We start from the raw sequence: 21,354 nt of genomic DNA, 5'->3' as shown, positions 1-21,354 counted from the left end.
GTGTGTTATCAACATTGTTCTCCTCCTAAATCCAAAACACATCACTGTACCAGCTACTGGGAAGAAAATTAACTCTATCCCAGCCAAAACCAGGACACTGTTGTCAGTTCACGTTACATCGTTAACTTGAGCTGTTACCTCTTTAATAATATCTAATTTGGGCTGGAGACAGAGCTGTGCAGTATGTTATCAGCATGCCTCTGAAAAAAACAAAAGGATAAAAATATGCCATCAAAATTTGATGGAGACCTTTTTTCTTCTGGTCAGTGTCCCAAATACTCAAACGAGTGAAGTTATTGATGTTGGTTGTGGAAGAGTATTCCCGGTGCTTTGGCAGATATTTTGGCATTTATCTCTTTTGGCATGGCCATATCTAAAGGATTCTGTTACAGTTTCCTGATGGAGCATTTACTTTAGAATTATGTAATGGAAATTCAAATAAAAGAAATCTCTTGATGAAAAAAAGGTGAACCATTATAAAGGAGAAATCATGGGTTGTTTTACCCAAGGAAATAAAGCATTAGACAATTTACTTTGTCATTGGAAGTTTGACAAGAAAAAAGTGAAAACCTGCCATTTGGGATGCAGAAGACCATATAAACCGATCCGTTCATAGCTCATGGGCAGACAGTCCAGGTCCACCTCTGCTGCTGAGTCACTGGAAGTCCCAGGATGAGTTTTTTTCACCAGTCTGGGATCTCATTTCCCTCCCTCCCCAGTGGAGGCCACAGTTAGGTATGGATGGAGGGTCGTTCTCCCTTTCTGGGACCACAGGACAGGAGCAAAGATGGAAACCCCAGCTGGTATGCCAAAAACAGCCTGGTTGGGTCACTTGAAACTTTTTGTTTTGATAAATGTCAAATCAGTCAGTTACATTTCAGCTATTGGGTTTTGGTGGGTTTTGCCTAAATTTAAAATGGAGAGTGGATTTATACAAAAGGAAATGACAAAATAAGTCTGGAGTTCTGCATTTTGCAACTTTCTAAACAGACCATTTTGAAAATTTCCTTCTTCCCCAGGTTTTTGAAATACTGCCTAAGAACCAACATGCATTTCCTCCTTGCAAAATTGCTGTGCAGCTCTATCAGCATAGATGTAATCTTTCTTGTCTAAGGTGACCCAAACTAGCCTGTTTTGTCTCTTTCTTGGAAAGAGATAACCCTGAAATTACATGCATTTCCTCCTTGCAAAATTGCTGTGCAGCTCTATCAGCATAGATGTAATCTTTCTTGTCTAAGGTGACCCAAACTAGCCTGTTTTCTCCTGAAATTTTTTGTGATAACACTGTACGTGTAGCTGTACATGTTACACGTACATTTTACATGTTACTGTATTGCTGTAGTTAAAACCGTAATGCTTTCTGGGGTGGACATATCCCTTGTGTCCAAGGGGAATTTTGCGTGGGAGGCAGTTCCCCTGACTTCCTCTTTTTCTGATCTTTTGCTCCCTTTCAGGATTCCTCGTCCCTGTGCTCCCAGAAGGGTGGTGTGATAAAGCAAGGCTGGCTGCACAAAGCAAATGTAAATAGCACAATCACTGTTACCATGAAGGTGAGTTTGATCCAGCGTTATGTTAATTGTGAACGAGGCAGGAGATTAAGTTCAGACCACCTATCTAAAGCTAGCAGGAGTGCAACGGGTGGGTTTGGGTTTGGATGGGCATCCGTCCCTCTTATAAAGTAACCCAAGGTGGACTGGAAAAAAAACCAGTCTGGCAACAGCCTTTGACCCTTCCCTCCCCAGAATATAAGACCAATGCACTCCAAATCATGACAGGCAAGCTGAACAAAAAGGCGAAGCATGTTTGTTTTCTGAATGAGCAGCTGAGGCCCAGAAGAGGAAGGCAATTTAAATAACTGAAACAGCTGCCCTGCAAAAAGACTTTGTGAATTGATAGTTTCCTTGCTGGGAGGAAAGGCCAGCTTTCAATTGAAATGACAAGTCTTTGCTTTAAAAGCAGGGGTGATATCACTGAGGAGATGGAGCATTACTGACCTAGAAGCAACAGCTGCGTTGTCTCCTGTTCTCTGCTGTACGTAATCCGGCGTGAAATTGCTTGGATTTTTCAATGGAGGTTTTTAATAGTTCCACTGCAGGTTTTTGCTGTGGCAATGAGCCCGTCTGTTGTTCCACCACACAGCTGCCTTGTTACAGCATAGGGAGAATATTAGGGAGTTATGCTCAACTGTGCAGCTGAAGGGTGGCTGCAGTGAGGCTCGATATTAGGATAGGTAAGGATATTAGTAAATCTCAAAAAGCTCAGTTGTTCTGAGGCTCGATTCAACAAGTTATGCTTTCATGAGAAGTGGAACAGGACAGTTCATAGGGCTAATTTTAATTTGAGTTTTAAAATGACTCCTCATTTTAAAGGAGCTTGAAGGCAATGGACAGAACAGGGTTTTCGGATCCTCTGCTTTTCCAAGCAGCAAGGTTGAAGCCATTTCTGCTCCTGTAACTTCTGGAGGAGGTATCATACATGCTCAAAGCAGTTAGTTGGGTCCATTCTTGACTGAACCTCTTGTGGTATTGTTGGCCTCAGTGCCCAGCACCTCAGACCCACCTTTCAGAGATGTTATCTGAACTACGCTGGCTTTGGTTCAATTAATAAGATCCAGAGAGTCTCCTGTGAAACTCAGAAATGAAAGTACTGAAAATCAGTAGCCATTTTCTGAGCTGGTCCTGGTCACTTCTGTGTCTTACAAAACACCTCCTAAAGGCATGTGCGAGAAATCTGAGGACTTTGAACGTCTTCAGCCTTATCACCACTTTGAGAGGCTGCTGTGCTATTGCAGAAGCAGACGTGCCCATCTTTTGAGTGCTGATTGTTCTTTGCTGTGATGTGCTGAGCTGTTGGTAGCTCACACTGTTGCTAAGCATGGGCAGAGTGTATTTTGTGGAGAGCCAGCCCATGAGCAAACTGTAATTAGGCTACAGCTGCCAACCTTTATTTCAGAGTAACCTTTCCTTTGCAGAGAACTTCCCTGGTTTGGCCCAGCTCTCTTACTGTCGTTCTGCAGCGTGCCAGTGTGCTGCACTACAACCACAGTGTCAGGATTTTCTCTCTTTCTTTCTTTCTTTCATCTCTGCCCAAATGGACTTCCCCAGTTCTCTAGCCATCCCTCTGCAATTGCAATGCTCACCAACAGCGTCTGTAGCCTGATCAGAGGGGATGTTCGCTCTCCTCCTAGGTTTATAGTATTAATTTCAAATTATCATAGTCTTCTGACAGTTCTTTCTGACAGCAGTGCTTACAAGGGGGGGGAAGATCATAGGAATAGCATTTGCTGCTTGTTTCTGCATTTCCTTTTGAACAGAATTCAGAAGATGCAAATGGTTTAGCATGAAATCCCATACCCACGAGGGATATCAACCCTGTAATATGTAGAAAGAGATCTATCATGGGTTTCTGTAGCATCCACTGCCAAAGTTTCTGAGATTGATTCAGTGACGTGCTAAATCAGTGTTTAAGCTGGCTTAATGCTTAGCTTACTTAGATTTCCATGTATTTTTATGCTTTGTTGAACTAAGGTTTAGTTAAACCTTATAAAACTTAAAGCTCAACACCCCTTGGAGCATCTCTGCAGCTAACTACTCATCTAAATGACACCAGAGGTTACCTTTCAGAGGGCTTAGGTTACTGTTCAGAGCGCAATGCTCCCTTTCAGTTCTGTGCAAGTGAGCGGTTTTATTGAACATGTGCTAGTGTCAGTAATGATGGGAGCAGGAAATTACTAGTAGTCTCCCATCTGGGAAGAAAAATGCTGTGTTTATTCGTAGATCTTCCAGATATGCAGAACAGTGGAAACACTCACGGTGCCGCTTGCCCCGGCTTCCTTCGTGATTCTCCCAACACAGATATCCAGCAACTGTGAAATGCACCCTGCTTCTTACAGACCTGGCAGCATATGGCGCTACCGTAATTGCTGCCAAAATGTTCCCCTGAATTATATTCCAGTGCCTTATGGCTGACAAACATGAAGGAAGATGTTCTGAGATACTGGAGAGTTTTTTTTCATAAAAATAAGTAGCTCAAACATAGGAACACTTCTCCCAGACTTACTGCTTTTTGAGGTGAGAATTGAACACTAAGCCAAAGCCAGTTCATGAAAATACGTTTGTATGGAAAAAAAAAAAACAACAAAAAAACCAAACCCACAAAAAACCAAGCAGTTGAATGGATTACAGTGTCCTTTGGCTGGCATTTGAGTGCTAGGAATTTCCACGTCTGTTCCAAAGTCTTCCGGAGAATTGCTTTGTAATTCTAACTGAGGTCTTTATCAAAAAGGCTCTGGAAATACCTGCTCTAGGGTGGGATGAATCTTCAAGCGATGTGCTGATCTGAATTTACTGTGCAGCATTACTTTGTAAAGATAAATGAGGCTGGAGCCAGCTGAGAGGCGAGCTGGAAGCCCTGGGGCTTTGCTTTAGATGGGCAAACTTATAATAACAACAAGGACATTAAAATTAAAGAAGATGACAAAGTCTCTCTTTATAAAAACAAGTCATACTCAAGAGGGTGAATCTGCAACACTCTAAGGTCATCGGTGTTTCTTATTACAGTATTTTCTCAATAGCAGGAGGGCAGATACTGAAACTGTGGCTGTGGTTTGTGATATACAACAGAGTGAATACTTGCATGAGCAAGACTTTGTACTTTTGCAGGTATTCAAGAGGAGGTATTTTTACTTGTCACAACTCACAGATGGCTCCTATATTCTTAATTCCTACAAAGATGAGAAAATTTCAAAAGAATCCAAAGGCTGTATTTTCTTGGACGCTTGCAATGACGTTGTTCAGGTAGGTGTGCTTTCTGCATGGCTGTACATGGGCTTATGCATTGCTAGCTCCAAGACAGACATGCTCTCTCAAGGTCTGTGCCATCGAGGGGTGAAGGCATGGATTTACAAACTAACCCAGAGCTGGTTTGCTCTGTCAGCTAAATTAAAAGGCAGGCAAGGCATTTCATAAGGGTGCCATACTTTTGGCCAGGAAGGCAGCAAGTGGAAGAACTGCTGTCAGAGTAAAATGGAAGCATTTCATCGTTACCTCATCTGCTGTCTCCCTGCTCTGTCCATCTCCTTTACCTGGTTATCATAGGTCAGGTAGGACACCCTGAGGGTTGAAGCCAGTAAGTAAGTGGTGTGACGTAGTCTTGGGCACCTTCCTCCTCTGTTTGCTGCTCACACCAGCTTCTTGTTTCTTAAGTTACATCCCAGTAAGTCCATGCAAACATGCAGCCCTTTGGGACCAATGGGCCGAGGCCAACTGTATGAGATTCAACAAGGCCAAGTGCTGGTTCCTGCATTTGGGTCACAACCACCCCATGCAGCGCTACAGGCTTGGGGAAGAGTGGCTGGAAAGCTGCCTGGCAGAAAAGGACCTGGGGGTGTTGGTCGACAGCCGGCTGAACATGAGCCGGCAGTGTGCCCAGGCGGCCAAGAAGGCCAATGGCATCCTGGCCTGTATCAGAAATAGTGTGGCCAGCAGGAGCAGGGAAGTGATCGTGCCCCTGTACTCGGCACTGGTGAGGCCGCACCTCGAATACTGTGTTCAGTTTTGGGCCCCTCACTACAAGAAGGACATTGAGGTGCTGGAGCGTGTGCAGAGAAGGGCAACGAGGCTGGTGAGGGGTCTGGAGAACAAGTCTTATGAGGAGCGGCTGAGGGAACTGGGGTTGTTCAGCCTGGAGAAAAGGAGGCTGAGGGGAGACCTCATCGCTCTCTACAACTCCCTGAAAGGAGGTTGTAGCGAGGTGGGGGTCGGTCTCTTCTCCCAAGTAACAAGCGATAGGACGAGAGGAAATGGCCTCAAGTTGTGCCAGGGGAGGTTTAGATTGGACGTGAGGAAAAACTTCTTTACTGAAAGAGTGGTTAAACATTGGAACAGGCTGCCCAGGGAAGTGGTTGAGTCCCCATCCCTGGAGGTATTTAAAAGACGCGTAGATGAGGCGCTTAGGGACATGGTTTAGTGGGTGGTGGTGTTGGGTTGATGGTTGGACTCGATGATCTTAGAGGTCTTTTCCAACCTTAACGATTCTATGATTCTATGACTTATGACCTGCAAAAGGCTTGTAAGGATTTAGGAGCAGGTATTTGTACAGGGCTTAAACCTGGGTTTGCTTTGTTATGCTGAGAGTGAAGTGCAGCAGTGGATTGCTGCTGTGGCTTCTGCCGTTGCTGTCTCTGCAGAAGCTTCAAGCACCGAGTGAGTGTGGTGGAGCGGGTACAGGGCAGCTTAAATTACTCCAGCGGTTTGCTACAGCATGGATGAGTCAGAGCTGTGCATTTCTGTTTATCTTTCTGAACACAGTAAAAGCAGTAGTGCACATGCCTTAGTGATGTACAGGATGCACTTCCCAAGTTGCATCAGATTTGTCTTGGCTTCTGGTTGGAAAATGCTGTTTAAAGGCCAGCAGAGCTCAGAAAAGTTGCGTTGAACCACTTACTTTTAAGATAGATGCCTCTAAGTGTCCTGGAGTGCAATGTTACTTACTGTGTCAGACAAATCCAGTTCCTGGCTTCTCTGGGTAAATATTAAAGGTCTGACAACACAAGAAGGAGCTTGCTCCTGCTCCTCAGTGCAACGTCTGTGGTTCAGTCTGGCTTTCTTCCCCTTTCAGAGTAGCTGGCAACCATGGAGCTGCGTACTGCTTGATCGCAGCCGTGAAGCCCTTTGTGATTACTGCAGGAGAGGCACTGTGTCAAGGAGGGTGCTTGCATTGTATTTCATGGTATTTCAGTTCAGGATGCTTTCACAGACAGGAGCCTTACGGCAGGTACTGTGCCGAGTCGCTGAGGAAAGTGTAATACAAATCTTGCTCTTTCTTGTTTGTTTAGTGTCCCAAAATGCGCCGTTACGCATTTGAACTCAAGACAATAGACAAGTACAGCCACTATCTCGCAGCTGAAACTGAGCAGGAGATGGAAGAGTGGCTGGTGACTCTGAGAAAGATCATTCAGAGCAATACTGAGAGTTTGGTGCAAGAGAAGAAAGATACTGTGGAATCTGTGCAAGGTCAGTTTATAAATAAACACTTACCTTCACCCTTCTCCAGCAGGATGCAAGCAGTGTGCCTGGAGAAGTGTATACTTTTCTTTCTGGATTAATCACAAGAATTGTGGCTGATACATGATATCATGCGAAAAGGCTTAGTATAATGTAGACAATAGTCTGAGGAATAAAAGTGGAGGGAAACGTGACCCTTTCTCTGGATGGGAAATCCATGGCAAAGTTTCAAGACTCCTGGAAAATTGGCTCCGTGCTGAAGTTCTGCTTTGGAAAGACCTAGCAGGCTGTAATAGTACACTCTGGTACTAATAATGTATGGAAAAATCTTACTCCTGAGGAATGGAAAAGTCTCCATAAACTGTTTCTGTGCTATTGTAAGCAAATATTGCAGGATGCTTTCTCGGAGAGCGGTGCTTCTGCAGTTTTTTTGAACATCTGTTTTTTGTGTCCTTGCAGATGATGAATCAAGCACACAGGGAAAATCAGAGAGCATCCTGGAGAGCCTGGAGAGAAGCATGCATCCGGAGCTGATGAAGGTATCGTGTTTGCAGAGATCACTCTCCCAGCCCATAGCTAGTTCTCTCCACCATGTCTATACAAGGGGTTTTCCACTTACTGTGTCTTCAGCTCTGGGGGAGCTGGGCAGGCACCAAGTGCTGCTGGGGTCTCTGTTATCTCACCTGCCTGCCGCATGGATGGAGCTCCATGGTTTGAGTCTGCACACTCCTCACCTCCAAGTGTGGGGCCCTTAAGGAAGAACCAGACTTAGAGCGAACTAAGGGCTGTTGTGGTTGGTACTGCTCATTCCTGCTCAGCATGGGTGACCATCCTGGCCGAGGGGCAGTTAGGTGGCAGCCCCCTCCTATATGATCCAGAGTGTGGTTGTCTACTTCTGTCTGCTTTCTCATTTGTCAGAGCCACATCACTTTGCTGTCATTGCACCATGTTGGTGACTACAGCTGAGAAGCCTTGCATCGTCTTACATATCACAAAGGGAACCTGAAAAATATTTATTTTGTTTTGCTTCCATTCTTTCCAAATAATGAATGTTTGCCTCTGTGTGGCTAGGCAGTAATATCAATGCTTTCCTTTATCCTAGTACGGAAGAGAAACAGATCAGCTGAACAAACTGAGCAGAAATGATGGAAGACAAAACCTCTTTTCTTTCGACCCAGAAGTCCAGGTAAACATTCCCATGTTTGCAAATGTGAGGTTTTGCTCTCTGTAAGAGTCCCTTGGTGTTGTGCCTCCCTGTTCCCTTGCACGGCCACAGCGTTTGCCTGCAGAGGCAGTGTGTTTTTCAGTGGATTAGAGAACAGAAGTGCAGCCCATGTCCCTATCAGTGGCAGCTGAACAAGATGCCAATGCTCAGGTGATAACTCAGATAAAGGGAGGACTCGCAGCAGCCCCACACATGGCCTCCCTCCAGCTTTGCTGGCTTCTGTATGATGCATCTCGATGTTGCTGGATTTCAAACCCATCACCTGGGCCTCTGGGAGGTTCTCATGGTTGCAGAAGCGGTAGAAGTGGTATTGCAAGGACATCTGCAATGCTGCATGGGCTCAGCACGTCTGAGTAGGGAGTAGTGACGTTAAAGACCATGATAGGGTTTTACAAAGAAAGCCTCAGTCTTCAGGGATTTTTCAAATGTAGGGGACATACAAACAGAAAAAAAGACCCCATGATGTTCTAATGCACTGGAGTAGGGTTTCATTGACTATTGGCTTGTTTTCTTCTCAGCTTTGATGTCTTTGCTGAGCTCTCTGTCAAGGTCCAGGTGTGGGATTTCAGTGGAATGAGCTGCAATTGTTAACACAGTTGTAGAGAATTGTTCCAAGTTATTTCATAGTTTCTGGTTCTCCTTCTGGCATGCTTTGGCTTGTTCACACCTGCGAAAAAGAATATTCTGGTTTAACAAGGGAATGTAATTAGTCTTTAAAAGGTTTAGTTGTACAAAATGAGCTTTTCTCTTGGCTCTTCTTTAAGGTCTTTAACATGAAGAAGATAAGCATCCAGGAGGCTTTTTTTTTTGAAGAGAAGCTTTGAGAAGTTTCCTATATTCTAGTCAGATAATAAAAATGGAAATATTATTCAGCGTGGAGTATCTAAGATATCTTTTTTACCTAACCAAATGGTTAGGCTGAATTCACTGCCCTCCCTCTATACCCAGAGCTTTTCATTCTGGTGTGGGTCAGTCGGATCTGCTATAACACTGGGCATTCAAAGTCACTGCCCCAGTCAACGCTGGTGTGTACGTGCGTGCTTGTATGCCTGGTGCTAAGGAAACTGGGAGCAGGAACATATTCCTGCAGCGTACTTTCCTCATTGAAAGGAAATAGGGGAAACAATGGGAAGAGTTTCCCAGAATCGGATTAACAATTGCAGCCTATTTTGCTGAAATTACTTGATTGTGAGATATCAGCACCCTACGTTTGGCAGGCAGGTTTCTGCAGGATCTGAGGGGGAAAAACGAATAGGACTGTGCCAGATTGTCACCAAGAGATGTGCTGGTATTTAGGGGTGTTTGGTAGCTCTGTGTCCCCAGTGCCCAGGACGATGGGTATGGTGAAGGCTGAGGGTCCTTATCTGGCTGATGGTATTTCGGTCACATACGTGTCTGCTCTCTGGGAAGGACGGATGTCGAGGCACAGACCAGGCATGGGTGTTCTGGGTTAGGAAGGAGGTGATTATAATCAAGACTGTTTGGATTTCCCAGTCGGCCCTGCAGACAGTCTTTGTTGTTTCTAACCATGCCGGTTATTGCTGTGCATCTAGAAATGCCTTCCAGTTTGAGATGTTGTTCACGATCCCAACGGCATGTGCCTTCTCTCTATTTCAGGCACAGGGACCATCTCTTAAACTAGTCAAATCTTCAAACTGGAAGATACTTTTCTGAGTGTAACAACAGCTTATGTTCCACTTTCTTCCCCAAGCTCTAAAAGCTGTTTGGGAAAGTCCCCAGGGTTACAGCAAAGCAGGAAGGAACTGAAATCATACTGAGGCTTAGTTTTCTGTGCTCTACAAACCAGATTGCTAAAAGTTGATACATCCCCATGAATTCATGTCCTGAATACATTTGTGTAACATCACCAAATGGCACTCATTTGTGAATGTCTTGTACCTTTTGTACCACTTTAAAAAAAAAAATTTGGTTAAGATAGCGTTGGCTGTAATGTGATCCCTTAACATTATTCAGGGGGTTATTTTCTTTTTTAATGAGACCAGATTTGTTTGTTTGCTGTCTAGAGGCTAGACTTCTCGGGGATCGAGCCAGACGTGAAGCCATTTGAGGAAAAGTGCAGCAGGCGCTTTGTGGTGTGCTGCCAGGACCTCTCCCTCAACCTCCTTGCTCAGCTCAGCGACAGGTCGGAAGGAGGACCCACCAATGTAAGGGGAGCTCTGGCATGTCCTGCTTTGTCTTCTTTCTCCTCACCAGCAAGAAGAGCCCTCGAAAGATTAATCTGGGTGGATAAAAACATCCCATTTTGCCATGAGCTCCAATGGGACCTGGGCAAACAGTGGCTGCTGGCCCAAGGTCATTGCAGGATTTGTCTGCCTTGCTATTTTGGTGTTCCAAAAATGTGTTTGGGGACAGGGTCTGTCCCGACGTGCCTCAGCCTGCCAGGAACTGCGAGTGCTGGGAAACCAGCAGCTCAGAGGCATAGGGAATGGGGAGCGTGTGTCTACCATGTTCTGGTTCCCTGTGAAAGTCCTGTTGGTAAATGATTAAGCTCCATCTCCAATCCACTCACTGTTGTGTTTTATTTCATTTCCCCTAATGGCAAGGGATTTCCCTGTTCTGAAACCTTCTTCTGACTCCAAGCCTAACTGTATTCACAGACACTTTATTATATTCATTTGTTATTGTGCCAAAGTTGTGCCTTAGCCTAAAAAGCTCTTCCTTGTATTTTCTGAGCCTCTGATGTCTGTAGACAGCTATGACCTCTCTCCTCAGCCTTTGTTCTGCTAGGCTGAACAGACCAGGCTCCTCCAGTCTTTCCTCCCAAAACGTAATCCCTATTATCATGTCCTGCATTTGCTCTGGCTGGAGACAAGCCTTTATGCAAGGGTGCCAGAGCAGCAGATAGCATCACAGGGGAGGCAGCAGCACTGGCACTGACCGCTCCCTGCTGATCGTACTTTGATGCCTGTTAGAACTGCAAAGGCTTTTTTGTGATGGTTTCATGTTGGCAGCTCACAGCTAGTACACCAGGTTCGTTCTCCTTGGCAACTCCCAGCAGATGAATGCGTCGCTGATAGTAGAGATTCTTGTTATTCATCCTTAATCAGGCCCAGAGTTAGACCTAATCAGCACATTTGCCTCCAAGTTATGCTGTAATGTCTTGGACACACTACAGTCTTATCTTCAGGCCTTCGCTTTTATCTTTACATGGACACGTGCCTACTGGGATCTTTGAATTAAAAATACATGGAATTGTTGCCACTTGCCTTGTGCTGTCGAGGTCAATAGCTACAAACGAGTTGGCAGATTTTGCACATGCAGTTCCTCAGCAGTGTTAGCCTTGCTATTAGTTGTAGCAAAGCCTATAACTTTGCTCCTGTGCCACGCGGCATATAGCAGCTGAAGAACATTTTGAGTGTCTTGCAGAGTTGATTGACTTTGGACAATAAGTGAAGTGGTCTTTAGCATGTGAACATGCTAATCAATCTTAAGTTGATTTCTTTCTCATTGCAAAGGATAAACAGCTCTAACTGATGGATTGGGGTCATCTTTTCTTCCTAACTTTATAGTTTATCATTTATATAAAAAACCCTATGGATTTCATTCTTTATATTTCATTGATGGTTTTAAAGTAGCTTTGTTCAAATTGACTAGATCAAAATGCAAGAAGATGCAGGTTTTATGTATTTATAAGGCAAATGAACATGGATTGTCTGTAAGAATTCTGTAAAATGCTGGTGTACAAAACTAAAGGAAAAACAGATGCAGAAGGCAAGCCTAGCAGGGAAGGCAATGCATGTGAATACTCTTGAACCTGTACTGTGCATTTTTTTGACGCATATATTCAATCAAATTTCCAGGTTGAGCCCTTTTTCCTAAGCTTGGCATTATTTGACCTGAAAAATAATTGCAAGATTTCAGCTGACTTCCACGTGGACTTGAACCCGCCGTCTGTCCGTGACATGCTGCTGGATAACTCTGCATCCGGAGCAGAGGGCACCAAGGGACGTTCACCGGGCGAGAGCCTTGTGCATGGAGTCCCTGAGTCTTGCCTGCGCTACATAAAACGGGTGAAGAACTGACTTTCTCCTCTTGTTCTGTATCTCCGTTGAAGCTGTGGCTGTTCAATAGTGTTGCGGTGTGTTGTTATCCACTGTGTGGAGAAGCAGAAGTCAGCTTTTCTCTTGAGCTGTGGGGTTTTGTCATGTTTTGGTCAGTGTCTCAAGCTGATTACCACTTCGGGCTCACTGGCAGCAATAGGCAAAGCACCAGGTAGAGCTTTTCATGACTTGACCATGCTCAAGTCTTGTGAGTCCCCATGGCCCATCGGCAGCAGCAACCAGAGCAGGGTCTGTGTGGGTTGTGAGAAGGGACAGCAAGATGATTGGGGCCAAACCCAGCAGTGTGCGTAGGGTGTCCTGCTCTCTGACAGCCTACTGTCTATCTATTGCAGGGGGTTTTCTCTGTGACTGACCCACACGTGGAGATCTTCCTGGTGGCCCGCGTGGAGAAGGTGCTGCAGGGCAGCATTACGCACTGTGCAGAGCCGTACATGAAAAACTCAGACCCGGGGAAGGTACTGGATGGGGCCGTGAGAGTATTTGCTTAGTGATGCTGTCTTCTGCTGCAGGGAGTAGTGTGGTCTGAAACATGGGTTGTTTCTGCTGCTCTTTAGCTGCTTTCTGGCAAATACTGGTCTTCATCCATTCTGCTGCTTGCACTGTTCCCAGGCTGGCATCAGCTGGGCTGTCCTGGGAGAATCGGTTCCTTCCCCTGGAAGGAGGCAGAGGATTTTTAGAAAGCTCCAAGCAGTTGGGGCAGGGGGACCTTTCCCCATTACACTTCAACAAGGCAAAGCCTGGGCTGGCAGCAAAAAATTGGGACACTTCATCCCCAGAGAAAGGGGCTGCACTGCTACATGGTGCTACACACAGTGTCTTGGACTGGTCCCGGCTCACACTGGCTGGGAACAGCAATGTTTTAGTAGCAGCAGAACATGGGCTTCACCCTTTATTCTGCTCACCCTGCCTCTGTCTTGCTCTGTGCAGAGTGCCATGATCATATGGGAGAACTTATGCAAAGGGTGGTCATTGGTCCTGGTTCTGCTGGCATCAGTCTCTGCGTGCCAGGTGGAGCTGATGCTGCCTTGCTGCAGCCAGTCAAAATTAGTCCCTTGAAAATCAGTGTATGGAAAACCTGGTATGTGATGGCATTCCCTCGGCACACTTTGTAAACCTGTACAGGATGAGCCAATTACAGTCAGTTTTGGAAAATAACTACTAATACCCTTTGGAAAATAAAATACTAATACCCTGACAGTTTAATGCAGAATCAAGAGGAGTTTTAATATGACTGTGCCCACAACATGTTTGCTATTGCTTTGCAAAAGTAATAAATGTGCATGTTGTAAAGTGACAGACATGTCTATCAGCTGCTTCAGCGACTGTTGTGCTGTGTGCCTGGGGAGCTGTGCATTGTGGAATACGGAGAGTTTCTTCTCCCTGGAGACTACAGTGCTCTTTACTTCTTCTCCAGGGCAGCATGGAAGCCGTGGCACACGCTAATCTCTCTTGTGTTTTGCAGACTGCCCAGAAGGTCCATAAGGTGGCCAAGCAGGTGTGCAGCCGTCTGGGGCAGTACAGGATGCCCTTCGGCTGGGCTGCCAGGTTAGTCACTTCGGACTGCGCTTTGGCCATGGCAGGAGCTGCCGCTGCAAGTTATCTGGGACATGATCCAGCCAAGTGGGCGAAGGGCCAAGTGACTGGAGTCAGTGAAGTTGCAGCCGAGGGCAGAAACTGGCTCCGATTCCCAAGACAGAATGGGGATTGGCCTGAAATGCTCTATCTAGAATTAGAAACAAAATATTAAAAAGTAAACAGTGCTGGGAAGACGGTAACCTTCCTGCTGACCTGTAGCTACTGCTATCAGGGCAGATCATTCCTGGGGATGAATCACCCCGTACCGTGCTACCGCGGGAATCGGTGCAGAAATCCCTCCTGGCACCAGCCATTGCCAGGGACAGGATGAGAGTGGAGGACCTCCTGGCCTGGCAGCGGCAATCAGCTGGGGTTTGTCTCCCATCTTAGACTCTGCTTTAATTAACGTTCTTGGGAATGACTGGAGGTAGTGATCCTGTTCCCCACTGTTCTTTTACTGTGACTGATACAGTACATCAGTGCTAACTCCCTTAAATCTCATGTCAGAGGAAGGCCTGAAGGTGAGTTCATCCTTCTGCCACTGCCTCCTATTGCTAAATTGCTGTTTGGTGCTGACAAAAGGGATAGTAATGACATGGGAACACCAGACGACTGTCACAGTGGGCTGGGATTTGGTGGTATACAGCTTGCAATGTGTATTCTTAGACTAAACTAGGCTAGAATAGAATAGAGCTGGATTTTCCTGTGACACTGACTGCTCAGCTTCAGGATGGTATTTCTGGGATGCAGCTCGCTCCCGGGAGCTGGCACACAGCCTGCGCAGTGCCTCAGCCCTCTTTGAAGTGGTGCCTCAGCCCAATGGTGGGCTCTGTGTGTGCATTGACTTTGACGGGCTTCAGATTTGCTCCTGCTGGGTGAAGAGCTGCATCTGGAGACCAACGAGTTGAGTGTCCAACAGCCTGGTGTGGGGAGCTGTGTTGCTCTGCATCCCTGGACAGTTTCCCTGTGGGTTTTCAGAGGAAGCTGTTGGCACAGAAAGGGAGTATGGATGCTTTAATGTTCCTGCTGTACACAGACACCCCCAGCCTTTATAGTCAAATGCAAAGGTGCTGGTACTCATCCAGGGCAGAGTCCAGTCTCCTGCTCTGGGTTCAGGAGGAAGCTGATGTATGTCCTGAGGCTGGTCTTCATTGCACAGTCCTTTCCTAGGAGGATTTCTGTGCTCTGACCCCATGTGCAACTAGGAAGATACTTTACCAGTTGGTGTTAGTGGGAGGGGATTGAAGGGCGTTTGTGATTGTGGACCAGGCTTGGAGCTGGGCTGGGTGTGTAATTCTCACCTGGCTGGAGAGAAGGGAAATGGGTGATGTTCCATCCAATTTTATGTGACGAGTTGGATTGTAGTCTGTGTGGGGTCTAAGCACCACGTGAGGATGGGAGGGTGATCGGGAGGTCTGGCGGTATTCAGAGCAGTCACAGGCCAGTGAACCTCTCACCTGATAAACTGCCCTTCAGCCTGATGTGTCAAAGACCTCAGTGTCTGCATATTTACCAACATTTAAGAAATGTGTCTCTTCTTTTCTGCAGACCAGTGTTCAAAGACTCCCAGGGCACTCTTGATGCCGAAGGAAAATTCTCGCCTCTGTACAAGCAAGACAGCGGCAAACTCTCAAATGAAGATATGCTGAAGCTTTTAGCAGAGTATAAGAAGTAAGTGTAAGAGACTGGTGCAGAGGCTGAGCAGGCATTTTAATATACATTTTTAAACAGTTAAGCATAAACATGAGATGACAATTTCTAAAATACTCAGAGGGTAACAAAAAGCCCTGCTGATGTGTTCAGCACCTGAATTTCCAAGGTTCACACTCTTGTTCCTTTCTCCCTAATGCAGACCAGAGAAGACAAAACTACAGGTCATTCCAGCCCAGTTGAATATCATCATCAAAGACATCCCGCTAGACTTCACAAGTAAGGATCTTGGATCTTAAAATAAATGCTGATGGCTCTAGCCTCAGGAGTTAATACTTCTATGGGGAGTTCTGCTGTTTCATTAACAAGAGTATCTCGGGGCTGCAATGAGAAATGAGTAATTTGGCACAACCATGGGCTTGTAAGTCTTTCCGATGGATGCTGTGGAGGGATGTGGTCCAAGTGCAGAGGTTTACCTGAGGGGTGCATCTGCTTTACAGTTTGGCCATCACATCCTAAATCTAAAGGAAGCCACCTGCCTGCTTTTGCTGTTATTATTACACCAATCTCATATAACGTTTTTGATCCATAACACCAGAGGACTTCACAAACATGGTCAGTGTGATTCTTCACTTCGCATTTAAAGAAACTGAGGCAAAGAAAGGACTCATGATGTGTTCACTGTCACCCCATGGGCCTCCTATTACGGGTTCTGTAGTCCGGTCCCCTATCCAAAAGGCTTTTCTAGTGGACTTAATTATTTTGTTCTTTGAAAGGCCATCACTTGAGATGAACTCTCCCTCATGGCTGTAAGTCTCAGTGAATTAGGCAGGGCTTGCACGTTGGTATTTGGAGGCAGCAGAACCGTCAAACATCTTTCTGAAGTAGAGAGTGGAAAAGGACTGATGTAGTGGGTCTGACGCAATTTGAGACGTCAGTCTCAAGCCATCATCTCAGTAGCCTGTCTGCTTCAGTCAGGTGATGTTTGCATGATTTATAAAACAGTAACTTAATGGGTCAAATTCCTGGAAGACTCAAGGTGCAGGTCCTGGACAGAGCAGCCATCCCTGCCCAGACATGGGTCATTCACCTGACCCTCTGACTTCACCCAGAGCTACAGGAAAGTGCCGCTTCTGCAGTCCCCATTGGCAAGGAGAGCAGAGCCCCACGGTGCCCGTGCACCCGTCTTTTCTTGGTATTGCTAATGCAGTTGGGGACCACAGATGTTGCATGATCAAGGGGACAATTTTCCCTTAATCATTTCAATGGGAGTGGTCCAAGTCCTGCTGCCTGGTCAACACACACAATCCTCTGATGTGAAGAGAACTGGATGCTCAAGAGCAATGGCAGAGTTTCGGACCCATGAATTTCCTTTCACGTGGGCAGTACTTCCCATGTTTGTGGGGTCTGTGCTTATCCAAGCTTTCCTTCTCTTCTAGATTGTGTCACAGCTTCTTATATTCCTATAAAGCCTTTTGAGAAGAGCTGTGAGGACATTGCAGTTGAAGTGGAGGAGCTTGTCCCAGAAGTTGCAAAGTACTGTTATCCCTTCACTGTCTACAAAAACCACCTCTACGTCTACCCCTTGCATTTGAAGTATGAGAACCAGAAGGTGTTTGCAAAGGTGAGCGACCCAGAGAGCAGGCTCCAGCCAGATTCGGTGTGGTCTGGGGTGATGCTGCTGACCTATAGCAATGGCTCATCCTCCATGTTCTTCCCCATTTCAGGCAAGGAATATTGCTGTCTGTGTTGAGTTCAGGGATTCAGATGAAGCTGATGCCAGGCCATTAAAGGTGGGTACCTGTTATTTCTAGGGCCCTGGGGCTCGCTGCTGTGTACTGTGTGCCAGCCAGGCTGAGCAGGACAATAAGCAAGCACTGAGTTTCCATGCTGTTTTAATTTGGCTGGCTAATTTAGGGTGGCAGCAACCCTGAATCTAGCTCTTCATTTGTGTTTCCAGTGTATCTATGGCAAACCTGGAGGCCATCTCCTGACCACAAACGCCTATGCTGCCGTGCTGCATCACAACCAGAGTCCGGAGTTCTACGACGAGGTAAAAATGAAATGGTGGGAAAAAACAGATTTTCCTGGATGCTACAAAGCCAAGGGGCCTTTCAGGTTATCTCTTTTTTCCAGGGCTGGGTGAAATACAGGTAAAAATAATCGTCAGCCCTTTGCCTCAGTAGAAGGGCTCAGCAAAGCCAGAGACTTTGTCAATTTTTAATGCCAGTTTGTTTTCTGCTGTCTTTACTGTCGCGCTTTGTGCACTCCAGTCACACACCCCCATTAATAAGTAATGTGAAAATGTGATGAAAATGTTAGCCAGGAGTTGTTTAAGGTGGGTAAGAAAGAATGTGTCTTGTGTAACTGCATACAACATAGCATTTGTGAAATAAAATAAAACTCAAAATATTACTCCACGATTAAAAATACAGTCTTATCTATCATGATATCATTTTAGATTAAAATTGAGCTTCCAATTCACCTCCATCAAAAGCATCATTTGCTTTTCACCTTCTATCATGTCAGCTGTGAAATTAATACAAAGGCAACATCGAAAAAACAGGACACCGTTGAAACTCAAGGTATGTTCACTGCTTAAATTACTTCTGTTGGAGTATAAGAATCCAAGATAAAATTAATGTAGGGACATGAAGAAATATTTTATTAAAATACTAGCCTATCTGAATTTTCTTTTTTGAAAGCAATCTAACTTAAATCATGGGTCTAAACTGGAATAAAGCACAATGTTTTTAGCGTATACTAAAGCTCAAATTTTTGCTGCAATCTGACAGCTATTTCTGCGTGTTCTTGACTTGGCTTGCATGAATGGGCTATTGTCAGTCAAGTCACCAACAAAAACTTGATGCGAGATCAGGACCTCAGAGGCTGATCCTGCCAACACTAGGCATGTGTAAGAGACTGAGCATACCCAGGTCCCACTGGTTGGGATGCCTCTCCGTTCAGCTGGTCCTCGGGCGACTGAAGGACCCTCTCACCATGCACAAGGCTCGCACACCATTTCTGCCCCTCAAACCCACTCCTGATCTTGGTTGAGCTGTGTCTGAATTTCATTCATCGAGTCACCGGGTAAAACGTGCTTTAACAAGGCTGACATGGTCGATCTCAGCCTCGTTGAAGCCACTTGCACAACTGAGAGTTGGATTTTCTCAGGGTGAGACACAGCTTTTTTTGGAGCTTGAGCAAAACATGTATCGCTGTGTGTCTGCTAACTCTGGTCCACTGATTGCCTTCGCAGTGGGATATGCCTGGGTCCCGTTGCTGAAGGATGGACGGATTGTCACCCTGGAGCGGCATTTGCCAGTCTCATCCAACCTTCCACCTGGCTACCTGGGTCTCGGAGACACAGAGTCACGAAGGGTAGGAAGGCAGTTTAAAATGGGCTTAAACATAATGGGAAGAGGAAAGCTGAGTTTTTGTTACCACTGTAAGTTCTGGGCTTCTGTTGGTGCTCTGCTCAGCTGGAAAGATCCCTACTGCTGGGCAGCCCCCGAAGCTTAAGGTTCTTAGGGGTGGGAGACAGGACACTTTTAATTCCACTTTCCGTGGTTATACAGGTTGCAGAGAATATTTTTGTGGCAGGCTGGACTGGGCTGTTGCAGATGGTGCAGAGCAGGAGACTGGGCACGTGCTCTGTGTGCACGTTCTTGCAGGGACCCCTCTGCCCTGTCGTGGCTGCAGTCATGTCGCTGGTGTTTGTGCTGGGTGGGGGAACCTGTTCTTCCACCTCAGCCCCTACCTTCTGACCAGGTGTCTGTCTGCACAGAGCCACTTGCTCACCGCAGTCTGAAACCAAGTACTTGAATGTTGTCTGTTCACAGCAGCCCAGTGTGGATGCGAAGTGGGTGGATGGAGCAAAGCCACTGTTTAAAATCAGAATCCATTTGGACTCGACCATTTACACCCAGGTAAGTCAAGCACCTCGTTCTCAAAGACTTTCAACACAAATGCAGAGGAAGCAATTGCTGTATCTCTACTACTGCTATGCCATAGGTGCTGTGGGAAAGAGGTACCTGTGTTTGCAGAGCAGCACCGAGATACTTCTGTAGCAGCAGGTCTGGGATTACTTGCAGGGATCTTGCTCCTTCGTCCAGATGTGATGAGACAGTTGTGTGAGTGAATGAGCCTAGGGAGAGGCTGATGCTTTCTTGGCCAATTTCACTGTAACTGGTAGGACCAAGGAAACATTTGAGCAAATGAGCTGCTTTGATGATGCAAAAGAGAGAAGAACTGGTGGAAATGGGAGGTTCCCGCAAATATTAGACTCTTTGATGACTTCAAAAAACCAAAAAGTTTTCTAACAACAGCAGACACAAGTAAACAAGAGTCACAAGAGTCCTCACTTCCTTTTGAAACCAGTTCAGGCTGTTTTACCAAGTCCTCATGTGTTCTGTCATCTTATGGTAGTGATGAACCTCCCCAAGCTTCATGTGATGTGCAGCAAAGATCCCCCAGCACATGCTCTGGGGCACCTCCTGTCAGCACTGCTCATGGGGAAATGCCCTTGGCAGGGCTTGTTGTCCTGTGCTGGATGTAATCAGCTGCATTTACATTAACAGCAACTCGCTTTCAGCATCGTCTAAACCTGTTTTAGGGTCTTACTGATTCTGTACAGCACTGCGAGCAGCACAGTAGTTCCACTCCCCACCAAATTACACTCCCAGATGCTTTTCAGGGTTAAATAACCCAGTAATTAAATTTAACCTTGGAGGAGGAGGGAGAGGAATGGAGAAGCATGGGAAGGAGAGTCTGCCTCAGATGGACAGTAGGAGGTCAGTGAGGCAGATGGTGAGGCACTCTCGAAGAGTTGCAGCTGGGAGAGAAGGGCTCTCGCTTCTCCAGGCCAGTGTTGGACAGGGACTGGGGCTCAGGGTAGTGCAACCACAGGAGAATTTTAACACTGCTGGCAGTTTTGTGCTTAATCTCAAGATTAGTTGGGAGCCAGGGGATGGGCAGTGGCTGGGTACGTTGGAAAAGGCAGGGAGCAGTACTGTAGTCCTGGGAGATGGCAGCTGGGGACCAAGAGTGCCACTGGTAGTGACATGGGGCTTGCTAGGGACATGGCCCACTGCCGCAGGTATGTCAGCATGTTTTAGGGTGTAAGCTGCAAAGCAGGGGTTGACAAATTGGACAAAAGCCGCAATAGGTTGCTGCATTGAACTTGTTTTTCTTCTCTTCCAGGACATGCACTTACACAAATTCTTCCAGTACTGCCAGCTGGTTCAGGCGGGAGCTAAGGAGGTCCCAGGAGAGCTTGTTAAATACCTAAAGGTGAACAATGCCTGTTGGTGGGCTTTGTTTGTGTTTTTACGGAGCATCAGTAAATACCCAGAGCCCTGCTCTGTAGGAACACACACTGGCTGTAGTGCTGGGACTGGTGCGCTGTGCAAGATCCTTACCTCTGCTTACTGACACAACTGTCTGCTATCTGTGTGCTGCTTCCCACTGCCTTTCACAGCAGATAAAACAAGTAGTCAGCTGTGGGGATTGAAGGCACGGACTCTGGCAGGCAGCAACCAAAGACCTTTATTGCTCTTTGTTAGCATCTTTTATAGCGAGCAGAAGTGTACACGCGCTACCGGCAGCTTGCAGATAGGTTACAGCCTTGTGTTCACGCGCATCTATGCTCTAGCAGATTGGCCCATTCTTCCTGATCACACAAAATGCCTTCATGGCCTTTATCTTGTTTTTCTCCTTCCAGCTGCACATTCCTTTCTCCGTTATCTTCTGCTTATGTGCCTTCTCGTGCCAGGCGGTACAGTGCTTGCTCATTAAAATCAAACTCAGGAATGTCCGT

General features: G+C 46.2%; 1 protein-coding gene across 1 annotated transcript in view; it reads left to right on the top strand.

Moving 5' to 3' along the window:
• DOCK11 (dedicator of cytokinesis 11) overlaps nucleotides 1-21,354 on the top strand; it is a 70,438-nt gene that overhangs the window by 4,524 nt on the left and 44,560 nt on the right. The window contains exons 6-23 of the mRNA XM_009287644.2: nucleotides 1,455-1,550; nucleotides 4,662-4,796; nucleotides 6,836-7,013; nucleotides 7,464-7,543; nucleotides 8,107-8,190; nucleotides 10,254-10,394; nucleotides 12,051-12,260; nucleotides 12,644-12,766; nucleotides 13,774-13,856; nucleotides 15,435-15,557; nucleotides 15,739-15,815; nucleotides 16,976-17,160; nucleotides 17,264-17,329; nucleotides 17,497-17,589; nucleotides 17,998-18,121; nucleotides 18,796-18,917; nucleotides 19,379-19,465; nucleotides 20,739-20,828. Of these exons, the coding sequence (XP_009285919.1) occupies nucleotides 1,455-1,550; nucleotides 4,662-4,796; nucleotides 6,836-7,013; nucleotides 7,464-7,543; nucleotides 8,107-8,190; nucleotides 10,254-10,394; nucleotides 12,051-12,260; nucleotides 12,644-12,766; nucleotides 13,774-13,856; nucleotides 15,435-15,557; nucleotides 15,739-15,815; nucleotides 16,976-17,160; nucleotides 17,264-17,329; nucleotides 17,497-17,589; nucleotides 17,998-18,121; nucleotides 18,796-18,917; nucleotides 19,379-19,465; nucleotides 20,739-20,828 (2,097 nt within the window). The remainder of the gene's footprint in view (nucleotides 1-1,454; nucleotides 1,551-4,661; nucleotides 4,797-6,835; nucleotides 7,014-7,463; nucleotides 7,544-8,106; nucleotides 8,191-10,253; nucleotides 10,395-12,050; nucleotides 12,261-12,643; nucleotides 12,767-13,773; nucleotides 13,857-15,434; nucleotides 15,558-15,738; nucleotides 15,816-16,975; nucleotides 17,161-17,263; nucleotides 17,330-17,496; nucleotides 17,590-17,997; nucleotides 18,122-18,795; nucleotides 18,918-19,378; nucleotides 19,466-20,738; nucleotides 20,829-21,354) is intronic.

This window comes from Aptenodytes forsteri, unplaced genomic scaffold (genome assembly GCF_000699145.1).
Source record: "Aptenodytes forsteri isolate BGI_AS27 unplaced genomic scaffold, ASM69914v1 Scaffold265, whole genome shotgun sequence".
NCBI classification, from domain to species: Eukaryota; Metazoa; Chordata; class Aves; order Sphenisciformes; family Spheniscidae; genus Aptenodytes; species Aptenodytes forsteri.
This window is presented reverse-complemented; position numbering and strand designations above follow the sequence as displayed.